At 34.9% G+C, this 18,502-nt stretch overlaps 1 protein-coding gene across 5 annotated transcripts in view; it reads right to left on the bottom strand.

Annotated features, from left to right (window-relative positions):
• LOC123686431 (furin-like protease 1) overlaps positions 1–18,502 on the bottom strand; it is a 274,819-nt gene that overhangs the window by 1,236 nt on the left and 255,081 nt on the right. For 3 of the 5 annotated variants that reach the window (XM_045626547.1, XM_045626548.1, XM_045626550.1), the window contains exons 3-9: positions 8,524–8,718; positions 7,769–7,897; positions 6,234–6,572; positions 5,252–5,537; positions 4,630–5,172; positions 3,141–3,262; positions 390–2,536 (exon numbers count right to left, since the gene is read on the bottom strand). In XM_045626547.1, the coding sequence (XP_045482503.1) occupies positions 2,033–2,536; positions 3,141–3,262; positions 4,630–5,172; positions 5,252–5,537; positions 6,234–6,572; positions 7,769–7,897; positions 8,524–8,718 (2,118 nt within the window). In that variant the 3' untranslated portion in view covers positions 390–2,032. Of the gene's footprint in view, positions 1–102; positions 168–389; positions 2,537–3,140; positions 3,263–4,629; positions 5,173–5,251; positions 5,538–6,233; positions 6,573–7,768; positions 7,898–8,523; positions 8,719–18,502 lie in introns of those variants that run through there. The other 2 variants (XM_045626552.1, XM_045626551.1) reach the window with 2 other exon arrangements.

Here is an 18,502-nt window from a genome sequence, read left to right as displayed (position 1 = left end):
ATAAAAAAAGGACCACTGTACAACTCAATAAAATCTGACAACAATTTTCAAAACGAAATCATGCACAAATAAAGAAAATGAAGCCATATCCTAAGAACTTACCTATTATGGAACTGCAAACTGCTTGAAATATATTGGTTTTATCCAATTAAATATCCTAGGATATACTGAAAATGATGAAAGCTCATACTATGGGAAAATTTAGAGAGACAGCAGTATAGAATACCAAGCAGGTTTTTTATTATATTTTCGTTACAAAGGAAAGAAATTATTTTGGATTCAAGTTTCATTCTGAAGAAGGTTCCAAAGAGAGGAAGAAAATTTCAAAGATCGCTGTTAATGATGATAAAAGCAAATTCAAAATAATGGTGGGGGTAATTGAGAAATTGTTATATAGCCACAATTTATTTAGTTGATTCAGTTAGTTTACAAACAGTTATATGTATTGTAACAACATATGTTTAGTCTTTAGCAGTTCTGAAGAATCTAAATTCGATTCAAATCATCAATCTTCTCGTTGGTTAACAACAGAAACTGTTGTTATGCCAGTGCAAATCCAAACAATGGATTATATTCTATCAGGAAAATCTAGTTTCAGATTTTGACCAACCAACATAAGCAATATGATGCCCTCGATCATATTATTGGAATAAGGATTGAGAAGCTGGTAAAGTCAATATTCTTTAAGTTTGTGAACGATTATTCAAATCGTTATAATGTGAACCAACAGATTTCCTTGTTTCCAAAATAGATCTAAATCATTGAGGGCTTTCAAATCTTGCTTCAATAAACAGAAATGCTAATACTAGGCCGCCAGAAGGATAATAGTCTTGTCAAAATGTCTAACCTAATTTAAAACTATGGTTTAGTTACAGACATCTATACCTACAATACGAGAAAACACTTTCTTCATTCATACATTGAGCATTTTCTTTCACCGAATTTTCACTGAATATGATCAAAAAAGTCAATATTAAGTGATTCACCCGCAAAACAGTTCCTCAGTCAGTCATTTTACATGCATCCTATGATTCTAAATGGTAAACATATTGTTCAGGAACAACTTTCAAAAATTAACAATAATAAAATATAAAGGAGTCTTTGTTGTAATTATATACACTAATTAAATAATCACAGAAAACATTACATTGCAATTACAAGACGAAAACAAATGACCAGATGACACCGTTTTATCTGAATTGGTACGTTGTAGATATAATTTCACTTGATAATCTTCGATCAGGCCAGTCGATTCATCTGGTGCTGTACCCGGTCCTTTTGGCACATTTAACGTTTAGGATACATAGTTGATTAAGATGACACGGCACAAGTACATAATTATTAAGTGATTTGGCAAAAGATTTTCATCAAAATTTCAATGAATTACTTCATTATAATTCATCAATAAATCATTGTAAAAAAAAATTCACATTAAACATACGATGGCTCAAATCAAACCTGACATATGGTTTGGATTTTGAAATATAATACGAACAAATTGTTTTTTCATTAATGAATTATTTGAATTAGGGAAATGGGAGTAAAGATTTCTCACGATTCTGTTCAGCTACCTGCAACTTTCATGTAATACTCGACAGCAAAGTCAAAATTAAATTGTATTTAATTGATTGATTGATATGATATTTGGCAACTATTATTTATCCATTATATATTTTTCAGGAAACCTAAAATAGGAAGATGAAATGTAATCTGATTTAAAACCTTTCAAATATTTAGCAGTGACGATGAGTACACTGTATAATAATCTTTATGTTGAAATCAATTAATTATGAACATTTTCAGTATTTGACAAAAGAAAACATGGAGTGAAATTTTTGATAATGATTGAGCACAAAATATGAACCGGACTGTATATTCCACAATAAATTAGCCGCTTAAAAAAAAATTTGCATCTTTTGCCAGGACACTCAAACTAAAGATTATAAAACAGACTGTACAATTCAATAAATAGGTTATAATCTAACATAACAAATGAGAGTTTGTTTATTCACATCTTCATATTAACATTAATTCATTCTAGAGGAATATTTCCATAAGCATTATGCAAGACAGAATCTTTGGTCGGAAAAGTATTCTCTGTCACGAAATCCGTAGATGGTATTCTCAACTCATCTTCTTGCCAATTTGAAGGGCTAAATATTGGTTTCAAACACTGATAGCAAATATTTGCAATTTTCAATCTGGTTTTTGGTTTGTGGAAGTTATGAAAATTGTTGTCAGACAATTTTTGACTTCTGTCCAATATTATTTTTAGATTCTGCTTTCTAAAATCATGATGATTCATCATTAAATGAGATTTCAAGTTTCTTAAGTCCTTCCACCAAAAGCTGATGGCAAAGATGAATGATGACAAGCTTGGTATTATCAGTATGATTAAAGCATCTTTTAGGTTCCATAAGAAAATATAGCACATAATGATACCAATACACAAACCTAAACTCATTTGACCCTCAAGTTTCGAGCAGCCTGAAGTGCTTTTCACCTCTTCCTCTACTTCTAAAGTATCTTTCCTTATCTGAAACATTGAAATATTGCTAGCAAAGAGTATTCATCATATCAAAAGGGAAAAAATTATTACTTGTGTCTATACTGATCCTTGAACCAAGGAACATCTTGAAAAAAGATTTTGCACTCTCGTTCAAATTCGTACTCGTGTAATTTTTACGGGAAATATCGAATGTAGATTATTGCTTCAATGCACATAATTCAGTTTTCAGAACACAAACCTGAAGCCAGAACTTACAGGTCTGTGACATACGGTGAATATACAATAACGTGAAACTTTCAAAACTCTGTCGTTTGAAAATAATTTTCTTTAAAAAAAGTCCGGTCCGAAAAAAAAAACATTTCTTTTTAAATATCTCTATTGCGAGAATGATAATTTCTATGAAGAAACACATATGAGAGAGCAATAGTATTATGATCAATGGTATCAAAATGTAGAATGACCTACCACAGGTGATAAAAAAAGAATAATGCAATATAATGTTCCAAAAAGAATTGAGGGAATATATTCTCAGCCAAAATTTTGAAAATCACTGACACTTTGGTAAAATTACGAGGTCGCATAAATAATCATATGTGTATCTAGGAATATCTTAAGAAAAATATAGTCTTACCTCATCTCCTTTCCAAGAATTTGATGAAATATTGTCGATATTGTTCGACGGATGTTCTGTACTATCTTCATTTGGATTTGTAGCGGTACCATGGAGAACCAAAGTCCAACCAGTGATATTAGCTGAAAGAATAAGGTGAAATAATACTTGTTACTAGTATCAGATGATATTTGAAAAACATAAATGAAATCTACAAAAGGCAACAATGAACAAATATATTCCAAAAAAACAGTTATGAACCATTCCAAACAAATATTTTGAATTGATAAAACTGAAAGTAACATAAAACAGTGATGTCGTATTCGAAGCGAATATACAAAATGAGATATTCGTCATGAATCAGAAATCACTGTTTGGCCATAAGATGACATATGCGAGTAAAATGAGCATGCCGATGAATAACGTGTGGTATTACCAGTGGTTCTTGGCTTAGGAGAAGTTGTAGAAGCGCGAGTAGTAGTTATAACTGGAGGTTTTGTCGTAAACGTTTTCAAATCCCTATTAGAGTTGATATCTCTGCTTTTTTCTTTTTGTTTTTGAGTTTTTTTGACGATTTCCGGAGGCTTAACTATTATATCCCTAGCAGGAATTAAGATAGGATAAGTGATGGTTATGTTTTTGACAAATTTCAAATATTGCTTTACACTCTCATCCGGATTCCTATATTTATTAGGATTGATAGCGTAAAAATACGGAGACAGTTCAGTAGTTGGTTTCGTCAGTTTCTTCAATTTTGTAGTAAAAGCAGTCGGTGAAGGTTTAGGAGCAGTTACTTTAGTCTTATTTTTGAACTGAAACCTTGAAGATTTTGTTGTTGGTACGGTTTTTCCGGTATTTTTGTTTTTGGTTTTTTTTGGATTTTTCTTTTTAGAGCTCGGTTTGCTCTTGTTGAGCTTAGGTGTAGTTTCGCTACTAGGAATGAACTCCTTCGTTCCGTAAAGCACTAAAGACCAATTCTGTAGAGTTGCTCTTCCTGGAATGGAGGTTAGTAGTAGAATATTAGTTGTGAAAATGCCAATTATTACATAGGTGATGAATATTTTCAGAACACAATACGATCATCCATTATTTTTTATGTTAATAAATGTTTTGGTTAATAAATGAAATATATTTTTTCTTACTAAGCACAACAGTTGAATAATTAGAACTTTTAGAACGAAATTAACGGGAGCGTTAATTGATTTTTTAATTTCAAGTTCAATGAAGCTTAGAGCGTTTACTCAAGTTAAATTATTTCCTTGTCACTTGGTGTTTGATTCCATGAAACTTGGATATTCAGCTGGACAATTATTTTACTTATTCCCTGGACATAATCTTAAACTATTTAAAAGTATCTTCTAAAATTTATACATCGAATTCTTGAGCTAAGGGAACATCAAGAAGCAAACAGGATACACATATTAAACATGTAACAAGCACCAGTAATTTTGGTTAATAATTCATCATTATGCAACAGTTTGACGTATCTCAATGAAAAAAGTTTTCTTACCCAACAGCCTTCCGTCATTGTGGATCTCCAATTCCCAAACACCTATTGGAGACTCTCCCCAAGAATGAACGGACATAAATGGCCAGTTATTGAAACCCGTACGCGAATTATCATGCGTTCTATGAGCTAACAGAACTGCTCTAGTTCCCATAGGGGAGGTCAGCTGTATATTCAAGTCACCCCTTCTCTGAGAAAATATCGTAAGTTTTGCTTGGACATGCTCAAGAACAGCCACGCCCTCGCATTTAGTCACTTGAAGCTTCAGGATGACCACACTCTTCGCCGGAATGGCCTTCTGATCATGTGGAGCTGTTATTTCGCACCTGTTCTGTTCTGGAACCGTTTTCCAGCTTCTTGCCAAGCGGACCATGGCATGGGCGTCCATCAAACCATAACCGAAACTATGTGAAACATTCCTACCGACACCATTAGTCTGCCAATCATGGGCTTTTAAATTCTCAGGTCTTGCCGTCCTTACAACTATATGTTGCATGTCACGCCATGTCAGATTTGGATTCGCCTCTAGCGCAAGGGCACATATACCTGCAATTGAATGGCTTGGTATCAAGATAATGAACTATTTGAATATGAACTTATATCTACTCAGATATATTTCACCCACCTGCTGCTAAAGGAGCGGATGCACTTGTACCAGTATGACTGCTGGTGCAGGCAAACCGTAAATCAGTGGTGACAACCTGCTTCTCGCCCACAGCACCACTGCTGTAAGTCGAGGCCAATGTCGAACTGCAAGCTTCGCTGTACCAAGGTACATGACCATGTTCTGTAGCACTTGATATCGATAAGCTGTATATAGAGTTTGTGTATCCATCGCAATTACAATTGTCTTGATCTCTTCCACCGTTTCCAGATGCCCAAACGAAGATCGAACCTTTACCATTCCTTCCCTGAAAAATTAAGGATGTCAACATATTAATGACAATATCATTTCAGTATTACTATAGAAACAAAGGTTCAATTAACATCATGCACATCAAACGGTGAGTAGCGTTCGATGCATTAAGATGCAATGTTTCCTCATGAATCATTAATTCACTTTTCGAGTTTTGAATGGGGTTAATGAAGCTATATAGGTAATATTATGTTTATGCACAAATTCGATAAAAGCACTTAATTGTTTCTCTATCGAATAAAGGAGTCTACTCAAGTATTGACGACCTGTTGATCAGAATTCAGAAATGCAGACCGTGTGTGAGTGAAGAAAAACAGGACTATCTAAACAAAGTAACGATTTTCGAACCAGTTCTCAATTTTTTTTAATTTCCCACATGCAATTAAATCGTGTATAGTAGTGAATTTTTTATTTCCACACTCATGACACTTATGACACCCTAATTGGAGAATGATTAAAATCTTATACTTTTATTGAAATACTTTATGATTCCTGAAAAAACAGCACTATATGTAGATTAACTGAAAAACTAATAACATAATTGGAGAATCTACTGTTCGAATTAAACAAATCAAACGCGGCTTGAGTTTGAATGATATTTCAGTCTCTGTCTTTTAGAAATTTCCAAATTCTGATCGAGTAAGGTTGAAGTTGTCTTTACTAATGTTGCTACCATTCTATAGTAACTTACTTTAGTGACCCCTTCGACGAAGGCCCTTGTGGCCATTTCACCAGGTCCATCGACGGTTTTGCCGTCATCGTCTGGGCCCCAGGAGGCGCTGTAAATGTCGATGTGGTGAGGGTTCAAACTCAAGGATCTGGCCTCTACTGCATCGGTGACGTCTCCGTCCAGCATTCTAACACCGCCAACTTTGGCACCATGCGCTATGCCAAGAGCACACACAGAGTTGTTACTCGTTGCTGCCACTTCGCCAGCACACCTGGTTCCATGCCTATTGGAATCTATCATGTCGTAACGTGGACTAGGGTCAGAGTCATGACTATTAACATCGTAGGAGGCCATCGGGTCCTGAAACAAAATGTAAAATGTTAACATAATCTTATTTTACGTTTTCACGATTGAATATGTTGGTTGAAGCTTGCAAAAAAGGATCCAAATATGTATACTTTTCTCAAATGCTTTGTGAAGTTACTATCTGCTCATTTGTATAGGGTGTTTTTTTTCGAGGTATATAACTTTAAGTTGGCATTACTGTTCAAGATGGCGACCGATTTAACAGCTGTCAAGTGATTTATTCTCAGTTTGGTTTGGTAATTCATCATGAATAGACTCACGTCTGAACAACGCTTGCAAATAGTGCAATTTTATTTCGAAAATAATGGTTCTGTGCGGAATACGTATCGCGCACCACGTCCATTTCATTTTGTTTAGCGATGAAGCGCACTTCTGGTTGAATGGCTACGTCAACAAACAAAACTGCCGCATTTGGAGTGAAGCTAATCCTCAAGTGTATGTCGAAACACCCTTACATCCAGAAAAACTGACTGTTTGGAGCGCTTTATGGGCTGGTGGAATCATTGGTCCGTACTTCTTCAAAAACGATGTTGGCCAGAACGTTACAGTCAATGGTGATCGGTATAGAGCCATGATTACTAACTTTGTCATTCCTGAATTGAACAACCATGATGTCCAGGAGCTGTGGTTCCAACAAGACGGCGCAACATGTCACACAGCTCGTGCCACAATCGATTTATTGAAAGACACGTTTGGTGACCGCCTAATTTCACGTTTTGGACCTGTGAATTGGCCTCCAAGATCTTGTGATTTAACACCGCTAGACTACTTTCTGTGGGGCTATGTAAAGTCATTGGTCTATGCGGATAAGTCACAAACCCTTGACCATTTGGAAGACAACATTCGCCGTGTTATTGCTTGTTATTGTGTTATTGTTAATGTTGGAAAAAGTAATCGAAAATTGGACGTCCAGATTGGACTACATACGAGCCAGCCGTGGCGGTCATATGCCCAAAAATCATATCTAAAATGTAATGCCACAAGATTATCTTGCGGATAAATAAAATTCATGTCAATAGAATAATCCATCGTTGTTTTATTGCAATTTAAAATTCTATAGCTCTAAAAAAAACACACTTTATATTGAGGTATCTACTAGCGTTTCAAACACCTTATTTAGATCACATAAATCACATTGAATGTGTTTATCTCACAAACTGTGATTGAATTATATAAATCCTGATACTTACATAATTCTGAACCAAATCAGGGTGATTTTTTTCCAGTCCATCGTCCAGGATAGTAACAACAGCACCTTTTCCTGTTATACCATCTTGCCACACAGGAATGACATTCATATCCAAGCCATTTCCTCGATTCTGCGAAAAAATAATGAGCCTCATTCTAGTGACATAATGAGTATTTTGAAATGAATAATATTTTGGTTGATAAGCACTGACTCATTAGAATATTTTGCTAAGTAAATATGGCAATATTAATCTCGAAGAAAACTTTTCATAAAGATCTATCCCAAACAACACACTTTGATCTAAATTACATCTATCAAATTTATGTTTGAGGAGATCTAAAATCATCTTGGTCTAATTTCTGATCAAAATTAGATAATCTTACTTAGACGTTTTCTATTAGTTACGTTTTGGAAATATCTTTTAGATGTATTGTATTATGAGTGAAAAGTTTCTCATACCTAAAAAAAATATGAAAATAGATTACTTTTCGACTTTATATCAGAAAAACGTTAATTAAATATCTAACAATATTGATAGTGAAAAAATCAATTATCAGACTACTAATATATGTAATGCGATATGCTATTAGTAGACATCAATATCTGACTTTATTTAGACGTCTAGATTACATATATAAAACATCTCACTGAAATAATTGAAAAAAAGTCAATGGAATAATTAACTAATATCTGTTAAAGATTCTACAAAATTTCATTTGTTCCATTTACGATAAATGAGAGGAGAATATTACTCACCAAATACCACATGCTTGGCCATTTTGGATCAGAATCCTGTAGGGCCAAATCTCTCTTAACTCTCCTTTTCGCTACTTGCTGTTGGGACCATTTGACCCTCGTATCTACAGCCAATCGTACTTTTCTTTCATCATTAGGTAAGATGGATCTTTTAGCTACTCGATTATGGGTGAAGTGCCAATGATCTTCGATTATCTGAAATGATTGAAATTTTGAATTAAAATGTTTTTTAATACAAATCAAATTTTTCAATAATCCATAATTCACTTTGCTAACAAAATATTTACATGGGTTGTTCAATAAGTTCGATAAGAGACGACATTGCTACTAGTTTAATTTTTGTTTGGTTATGTTGGTCTATTCATATGAACGTGTGTGAAGTTTTATTTCAATCCGTAATTCATTCTTTGTTTACAAGTCATTTAGTATCACAGTATTTTTTACAATGGAAAAAATAATAATAATAATAAACGCCTTTATTGGATAGATGCCTTCTACTCAGGGGCGAAGTCTAACAATGCTATTCAACAAAAAAAAAGAATTTCGTGTGCTGATGAAATATTGCTTTTTGAATGGAAAAAATTCAGTTAAAGAATAATCTTGGGTTGATGAAGAGTTTTCGGGATCTGTACCAGGAAAATCAACCATCATTGATTGGTATGCTAAGTTTAAACGTGGTGAAATGAGCACCGAAGACGGCGAACGCAGTAGACGGCCAGAAGAGGCTGTCACCGACGAAAAAATCAAAAAAGTTCACAAAATAATTTTGAATGAATGTAAAGTGCGGTTGATCGAGATAGCAGACATTGTGAAGATATCATCCGAACGTGTACATCATATCATTCACGAATATTTGTACATGAGGAAGCTGTGTGCAAAATGGGTGCCGCGCGAGCTCACGATCGATCAAAAGCAACAACGTGTTAATGATTCTGAGCAGTGTTTGAAGCTGTTTAAGTGCAATAAACCTGAATTTTTGCGTCGATATGTGGCAATGGATGAAACAAGGCTCCATCATTTCACTCAGGGGTCCAATCGACAGTCAGCTGAGTGGATTGCGAACGATGAACCGAATCCAAAGCGAGGAAGAACACAACAGTCAGCTGGCAAGGTAACTGCATCAGTATTCTGGGATGCGCAAGGTATAATATCCATTGATTACCTCCAAAGGGGCCAGACCATCAACAGCGATTATTAAATAGCATTAATGGATCGTTTTAAGGATAAAATCGTTAAAAACGGCCCCATTTGAAGAAAAATGGTGCTGTTTCATCGAAACAATGCGCCGTGTCACAAATCAGTGAAAACAATGGCAAAATTGCATGAATTGGGCTTCGAATTGCTTCTGCATCCACCATATTCGCCAAATCTGGCTCCCAGCGACTGTTTCCTGTTCTCAGACCCCAAAAGAAGGCTCGCTGGAAAGAAATTTAGCGCCAATGAAGAAGGAATCGTCGAAACTGAGGCCCATTTTGAAGCGAAAGACAAATCGTAGTACAAAAATGGTATCGAAAAGTTGGAAGTTCGCTATAATCGCTGTATCGCTCTCGAAGGCAACTTTGTTGAATAATAAAATTGAATTTTGCAAAAAAATGTGTTTTACTATGGTAACCTTTTCAATTGGCCTGTTACAGTGATACATCCTCATTATTCAAGAAGTTGAGTTCGATTAATATCAGAATCCTCGAACGGTTCCAAAGGTCCTTTATTAGGAATAATAAACCGAAATGAAGATGTTAATGTCAATTTTGTCGCGAAATAACCGGTTCTGATGTCATAATATGCGGTTCCACATCAAAAGTCCTTTCTAATGAAGTAAATCCCAAACGTTCGAATGACAAACTCCAACAAATTATTCAGAGTGGAAATGCTCATAAATAGGGGCAGAAAATTCCTAACGAGGTCCCAATGTTGCGCGAATCCGTAAAAAAACATAACTTGAGTTTTTTCACGAGGGGACAGTTATTTTTTTGAGGGTACATTTTTGTTTGTACCATCTTTCTCTAGAGACGCATCCGAAAAATCACGCATGTGCAAGAAGTAGGCTCAATTGAATTTTCTTCTTGCTTTATCTAATTAAAGAAAAGCAGAATTTTTCAGTCGAATAAGGCGTTACTATAAAGAACTTCAAATTATGAAAATCAGGGGGAACTGTTGAATTTATATTGGGAACAATTTAAATAATTTGCATTTATGGAAATTCTTGTTTGCAAAGTACTAACCAACGGATTTACGAATATAACATTGAATTTATTAATTCGAGAAGGAAAGCATTGAGTATATAAAGTATATAGAAGAGCTTGAATACAGTGCAATTTATCTCTATCAATGTTTTGAATCACCGTTGAATGTAGAATCATATCAACTATTCCAAATTCTTCATACATATTTAAAGATTTTTGGGAAATATATGCGAAATCCCTAAAACTGAAGACCGAAATCGGACGATTGAAGACCTGAAGGCAAACGTGAATTCCATTACACACATTCAATTCAGATTTTTTATTTTTCGCAAAGGAGGATTTTCAAAAAACAAAGTTCCAATTAGATGTGCTGGTCCTCCTAAAGCCACGTAATGTTTCCATTTTTTTGAATAAGTTTTGGTTATTCGAAACTTTGCCACCATCGCCAGACTATTACAATAACTGACAAAGAAACTGCAACATCCAGAAGGAGCTGTTTAAATATTATTTTTTTTTTTTTTGGTAAAACATATATAGTATAGCAAGGAGTAAATGATTTAAATTTGGAGAAAAAAAACGAAGGGTTTACAATTTTTTTTAATGAATTCGTTAATAATGTGTTTGTCCACCGCGATTATCTACCTATACACTCCCCAACACGTCTCGGCGTTGAAGTAATAAGATGGTCTATTTCTTCTTGAGGGATACTATCCCAAGCTACCTGTACTTCATGTCTCAGAGCCGCCAAAGTCTGTGGGGGCTGATGTAAATTTCCAAGCTTTCTACACATGATGTCCCAAATATGCTCTATGGGTGAAAGATCGAGGGATCTGGGCGGCCATGGCAAAACATGGGTCGCTTCGAAAAAATTTTGAATAACTCTGGCAACATGAGGTCGTACCTTATCTTGCTGAAATATTGGATTCTCGAGCCGGTTAAAGTAAAGGAGAACATATGGCTACACTATTTCTTGAAGCTAACGCAGCGCTGTCATGTTACCTCGAATAAAGTCTAAAGATGACCTACTTGCATGTGCAATAGCACCCCATACCATAACGCCTATTGTCCCGTGTACATGACGCTCAACATTAAACTGAGGTTCACGTATTTCTCCCCGACGTCGTCTAACCCTTCTTCGGCCATCATGTGCACCCAAGGAGAAACGAGATTCATCAGAAAAGACGACCTGATGCCATTCCACATCCAAAATTGATGTACTCTGCACCACTGTAATCGTTGCCGGCGATGCTCAACCGTCAGAGGTAACACAAGATAGGGTCGATAATGTGCAGTCCAAAAGACCTTATCTGGCGGTAAACCGTTCGGACAGTTACTGGATGGCCTTGATCTCGCAACCAAGCATCAGCCAAAGATCGAGTTGTCACAAATCGGTCTCTAATGGCCATAAGTCTTATAAGTCGATCCTGAACTTAATTTGTGTCCCTTCGACGTCCGGTGCCTACTCTTCTTCGATTTTGAGCATTATCAAACCACGCTTGACAACATCTCAAAGCAGTAGTTGGATTTCTGTTCGTACGGTTAGCGATTTCTTTAAATGACAACCCCGCCTTCCGTAGAACAATAATTCGACCTCTTTCAAATTCACTTAGCTGGCGATGAATTCCACGTACACGTGCTCTAGACATTTTGACAACAACTTTACATCGACTTTGGATCTCCTCGATCAGCTAGTTTGTTGTAAAATTTAAAAAACTTGCAAAGAACGACTACAATATTTGAGTCACAAAAAGTGTTCACGATTTTTTTGTCCGAATTCAATTATTTACTCCTTGCTATGCTATCTATGTTTTACCAAAAAAAAAAAAAAATTGAACAGCTCCTTCTGGGTATTGAAGTTTTTTTCTCTGATAGTATCATATATTATTAAGTCCACCAACTAACTTCCAGATATTAAGTTTATGGCATAAAGTGAAATGTGTTAACAACTCTAGGATCTCCGCAGCATGCAGACATGCACGTATCCAGTAGATGACGTGGAAATACAGCAGGAAAGACCGATTTGTGGTCAGCACGGAACCAACTGCTAAATTAAATGTTTCAGAGAGTTAACAAGCTCAATATGGAAGCTCCTTAAGCATTGCATTCGCATTGTTCACGTTCCAATCCCTCCTATTATTTTGTCAGCATTGTAGACGTACACTTTGGGGCCAGTCAATTATCTGACATAAAGCCAGAAAAGCTATGCGAAACCAACAGAATGCAAGTTTTAAACTTGACAAATTGACGCAATTTGCGGAGGGTTTCTTTAGTAAATAATGACTTTTTGAATGATGGCGATGCTGTTGGGGATCCCCGCAGTTTTTCTCTCCTACGATGTAGGTGGTATGATGAAATTTTTGCGATGTAATGGAGTTCGATGAGGCCCAGAGGTTTTTAGAAGAACTGATAATTTGCTCAAATGTCTTAGCCAGAAAATTTCAAGTTTTTTCAGTTTGAAAGTTATCTAGTATACAGGGTGGCCACTTTGTCAATGGGATTGTATTGGTAACTTATAAACCATAAGAGTTAGAAGGTCGGTCAAATGGAGAAAAAGTTGCATGCATAGACGCATTATCAAGCAGTTCAAACAAATCGAGATTATCAGGGCCGGTTATTGAGATATCATAGAAAAGTGAATTCTGTCATTTTGATTTTTCTTTTCTTCCCACTTTATTTCAAATATTATCAAAAAATGTTACAGGAATTTTTTATTCGACAGTAAATTGATCTCAATTTGACGTAATCAGATTTCGTATCCAACGTTTCGTGCTCTCTGGGCCACCTTCAACCTCATTTTTTTCAATACGGACCTGCATATTTTATGACACTTTTCGAAATAACTTTTAACGCTGAATTCAACGATATATCATACAATGTCATTCAAAGTTGATTTTCAGGTGATTTTGACCCTTATCCAATTTTCTTTGGGTAGGATCTGTAGTGAATGTAATTTATCAAAAACTGCTGTTAATAACATAGTCAAGAGACGCGAATACAATGATTTTAAATTTGAATACCAAGCCTTGCAAAACTTATATCGTAATGATATCAAAATAAAGTTCGATTCTGTAATTTGTTTCAACGGTACAAATGACAAATCCAACAATAGTGATTTCTCGCGAGAAGATTGAGAATGTATTGGAAGTTATTCAAGAAGACGAAATAAGCAAATGTATTAGAAGTATGGGTTCCATAACCGTTAAGTGCATTTTACAAAATGGTGGACATTTCGAACACTTACTTCAATCATTTTCATTTACTTTCGAATAAGCATTCGATTTTTCTTTCATTAAATGATAATTCGTTTAATTATTATGAATTGAAATATGTAAATAATTATTACTTGTTTCTTGATTTGATTCTGATATGTTCCATTTAGTTCAAGATGAGTAAGTTGATTTTCTCATCGAAATGTATTGCATGTTGTTAAATAAACTAAAGGTACCTAAATGTAATACAGATCCGACCCAAAGAAATTTGGATAAGGGTCAAAATCACCTGTAAATCAACTTTGAATGACATTGTATGAAATATCGTTGAATTCAGCGTTAAAAAATATTTCGAAAAGTGTCATAAAATATACAGGTCCGTATTGAAAAAAATGAGGTTGAGGGTGGCCCAGAGAGCACGAAACGTTGGATACGAAATCTGATTAAGTCAAATTGAGAACAATTTACTGTCGAATAAAAAATTCCTGTAACATTTTTTGATAATATTTGAAATAAAGTGGGAAAAAAAGAAAAATCAAAATGACAGAATTTACTTTTCTTATGATATCTCAATAACCGGCCCTGATAATCTCGATTTGTTTAAACTGCTTGATAATGCTTCTATGCATGCAACTTTTTCTCCATTTGACCGACCTTCTAACTCTGATGGTTTAAAAGTTACCAATACAATCCCATTGAAAAAGTGGCCACCCTGTACTACAGAATTGAATTTGGGGACAGTTTAGTAATCAGCGAGTCAAACTTTATCGTTTGAGACCATACTCGGCTCAAAATTCTAAAATTACAGAAACAGAAATGGATATTATGGATCAGTTGGAAATTTTCTTGTGTTTATCATCGTGCTGAATAAACATCGAATGGAGAATTGGTACATTTTTTTGCTCAGGCAAGAACTGAGCGAATTGTCCCTATTACTTCTGGTTTTTCTACTTCCCCCTAGTGGTATGCATAAATCTTCGAGATGAGTTTTTTCATTTATCAATTTCAACTATCAGTCCCCACTGCGAATATTTCCGTGAATATATATACCTAGGGGCTGTTGAAATTTGTGTTTATCAGTAGGGCACAATGGTTTCCATTCGGAAGGAAATGCAGAACCGTATTTATGCGGAATCCTTTCTTTTTACGTTTGGGGAATTAATACAGAGTTTTTCATTCGTAACTTTCAGTTGGAGAAAAATTTTACAGAAAAAAAAAACACTTTTCATCTAGCAGATGTATTGAACCTGAAGACTATCATTTCAACATTGCAAATATAAGATGATGATAGTTACTGAACAATGAAAATGATTAATTCATCAACGTTATTATTTACAAATAAAAGAAAATGAGCTGATTTATTCGTATTAAATTTTTTTTTTTGGGAAATACGTCAATTGAAATCCAAGACATGAAGTTCAGTGTCTGAAGATCCTGGTTTAATTTGTTAACTGTCTTGTCATAGCAAATTTCGAGAGGATTTTATCATTCTGTGACCAAACACTTTTTCTTGTAAAATTTCGGTATCGCAGAATTTTACCGGCAGATTTGAATGAAATTGTGTGTGTATATGAAGTTCATCTATTGAATGGGTTATCTAAAAATTCAGCAAAAGTGCTTCTACATCAGAAAAAATAATCAGTTTTTTCTATAGAAGACCGAAGACATGCCAACATGTAGAAGATAGAAGAAAATCGAAATTTTCGTCAGTACTATTAGGCCAATTGAAAAGTCCTTGGCGGTGCTAGTATTGAATCCATATGATTTTTAGTTAGTACCAACCTTCAAACGATACGTGTCAAAATTTGACAGCAGTCCGACCATTAGTTTGTGAGATATTGCGTTGTGAGTGTAGCTACTTTTTTTATTTGAACAAAGATGGAAAAAAAAAATTTCGTGTGCTGATAAAATATTGCTTTTTGAAGGGAAAAAATACAGTTTGAGCAAAATCTTGGCTTGATGAAGAGCTCCGGGGTCCGCACTAGGAAAATCAATCAACATTGTTTGGTATGCTAAGTTTAAACGTGGTGAAATGAGCACCGAAGACGGCGAACGCAGTGGACGCCCCAATGAAGCTGTCTATTATATAGCGTTATTGGATCGTTTAAAGGAACAAATCTTTAAAAACCGGCCCCATTTGAAGAAAAAGAAGGTGCTGTTGCATCAAGACAATGCGCCGTGTCACAAATCAATGAAAACAAAGGCAGAATTGCATGAATTGCTTCTGCATCCACCGTATTCGCCAGATCTGGCGCCCAGCGACTTTTTTCCTGTTCTCAGACCTCAAAAGAATGCTCGATGGAAAGAAATTCAGCGTAAATGAAGAAGTCATCGCCGAAACTGAGGCCTATTTTGAAAAGAAAGACAAATCGTACTACAAAAATGGTATCGAAAAGTTGGAAAATCGCTATAATCGCTGTATTGCCCTCGAAGGCAACTATGTTGAATAATAAAATCGAATTTTGCCAGAAAAATGTGTTTTTCTATGGTAGACCGGGGTTCTTTTTAATTGGCTTGTTATTGAAGCAAAAATTTATATGCAAAACTTGATGAGAAATAAACTGAATGAATACGAATTGGAAAGCGCGTAGAAGTTTCTAATTTTCCTAAATCTATTTTTGATGATCGAAATATCGTACTATTCGAACTATACCTTTCACCTCGACGTACAAGTAATAAAAAAAAATTACATCGGCAAGGATGTATTGCTATGAATAATGCATACTCGAATCTCATCCCTCAAAATCCATATAGGTGACAAGGTTGTTACCGAGAATAAAGAAGAGGAAAACTGTTGAAAGTTTCAGCCTTATATTTGTCTCTCGAATGGTAATGTCCTCCTATGCCTCTCCTGGAAGGACTGGAGTCTTTGCAAAATTAATCAGTTTTACGTTGACGTGTGGCAGGGCTTCCTCATGAAACAAATGTAGATTTAGTCTACCCACGGGAATCAACCCCCGACTATACTTAACAGAACGTTCTGTATTCCGATAACAGTTTCAATAAAAATTGATATTTATATCACTTTAAAAGTATGAAATATGGCGCGAATACGTGGAATTCAAAACTTCTGTACATTTCCATCCCCCTATGGAGTACACATTTGGGCAAATCTTCGAAAAGATCTAACACCAGAGCCGGACAGGGAAAAATCTACGTCGAATCCTAAAATCCTGTAGTACTGTTTGTTTTTTATTATTTCAAATAATGGATCAACTAAGAAAACCAATTAATTTTATTTATTATCTCCTCCTAACAGGCCAATTGAAGAGTCCCCGGTCTACCATAGTAAAACACATTTTTTTGACAAAATTCGATCGAAATCAAGATTTTTTTTACTTGACCATAGCAATTTTACCTCGAATCCAGTAAATGTTATCGACTCATTTTATATTTCAATATGGCAAGGATAAGAGAAATTTTTAAATGACCATTTTAATATTATTACTTTCGATTTCATATTTGTCGAATAGGCATCAAAGGTAGAGAACTTCAAAAAGCCATAATGTCCTTGGTTGATGAAAAATGTGAATATTGTATCTAGAAAACTGTATAAATTTTGAATACATGATTATTTGACTATCTCCAAACAACTAGAAATCACTTAGATTCAATCGCTCTTTTGAAAAATCCACCGATTTATATGTCAAATGAAATTGTTATTTTTTTAATATATGTAGAGATACTAAAATAAAAAGTGATATTTGTAATGAAGTAGTATTCCATGAACTCTGACATCACAAAATTAAGGGTGCTATTTGTGGGTCAAAAAGGGAGTTTACATTTTATAAGATACATCACTTTAATATGTTTATTAGGATTTGTTCTGTGAAGTTGTTTCGAGAAGAAAATATAGTATTATTTCATAGTTTCATAATTGATTTTCTTTTATCCCTATATCCAGTATATAATTTATTCCTTTGTTATAAACCTTTATTTTCTTAATTTGAGTTTGTCTTACTCTAAAACTTAACTGAATTGATTTAAATACTTCAAGCGAAAAAAAATACAAATATCTAGTTCTTGGAAATAATTAGTTGTTATTTATGAGGATTAATGTGTTTAATTATTAATATATCTCAAAAATTGTAAATCTATCAACATAAGCTGAATCCACTGGTTTCATGACATGTGTAACAGGCCAATTGAATAGTACCCGGTCTACCATAGTAAAACACATTTTTTTTGACAAAATTCGATTTTATTATTGAACATAGTTGCCATCGAGGGCGATACAGCGATTATAGCGATCTTCCAACTTTTCGATACCATTTTTGTAGTACGATTTGTCTTTCGCTTCAAAATAGGCCTCAGATTCGGCGATTATTTCTTCATTGGCGTTGAATTTCTTTCCAGCGAGCATTCTTCTGAGGTCTGAGAACTGGAAAAAGGCGCTGGGGGCCAGATCTGGCGAAAACTGTGGATACAGAAGCAATTCGAAGCCCAATTCATGCAATTTTGCCATTGTTTTCATTGATCTGTGGCACGGCGCATTGTCTTGATGAAACAGCAACTTTTTTTTCGAATGGGGCCGTTTTTTAACGATTTCATTCTTTAAACGATCCAATAACGCTATATGATAATCGC

Source organism: Harmonia axyridis, chromosome X (genome assembly GCF_914767665.1).
Source record: "Harmonia axyridis chromosome X, icHarAxyr1.1, whole genome shotgun sequence".
NCBI classification, from domain to species: Eukaryota; Metazoa; Arthropoda; class Insecta; order Coleoptera; family Coccinellidae; genus Harmonia; species Harmonia axyridis.
Note: the sequence above shows the minus strand (reverse complement) of the source record. Positions and strands in the feature narration are given on the sequence as shown.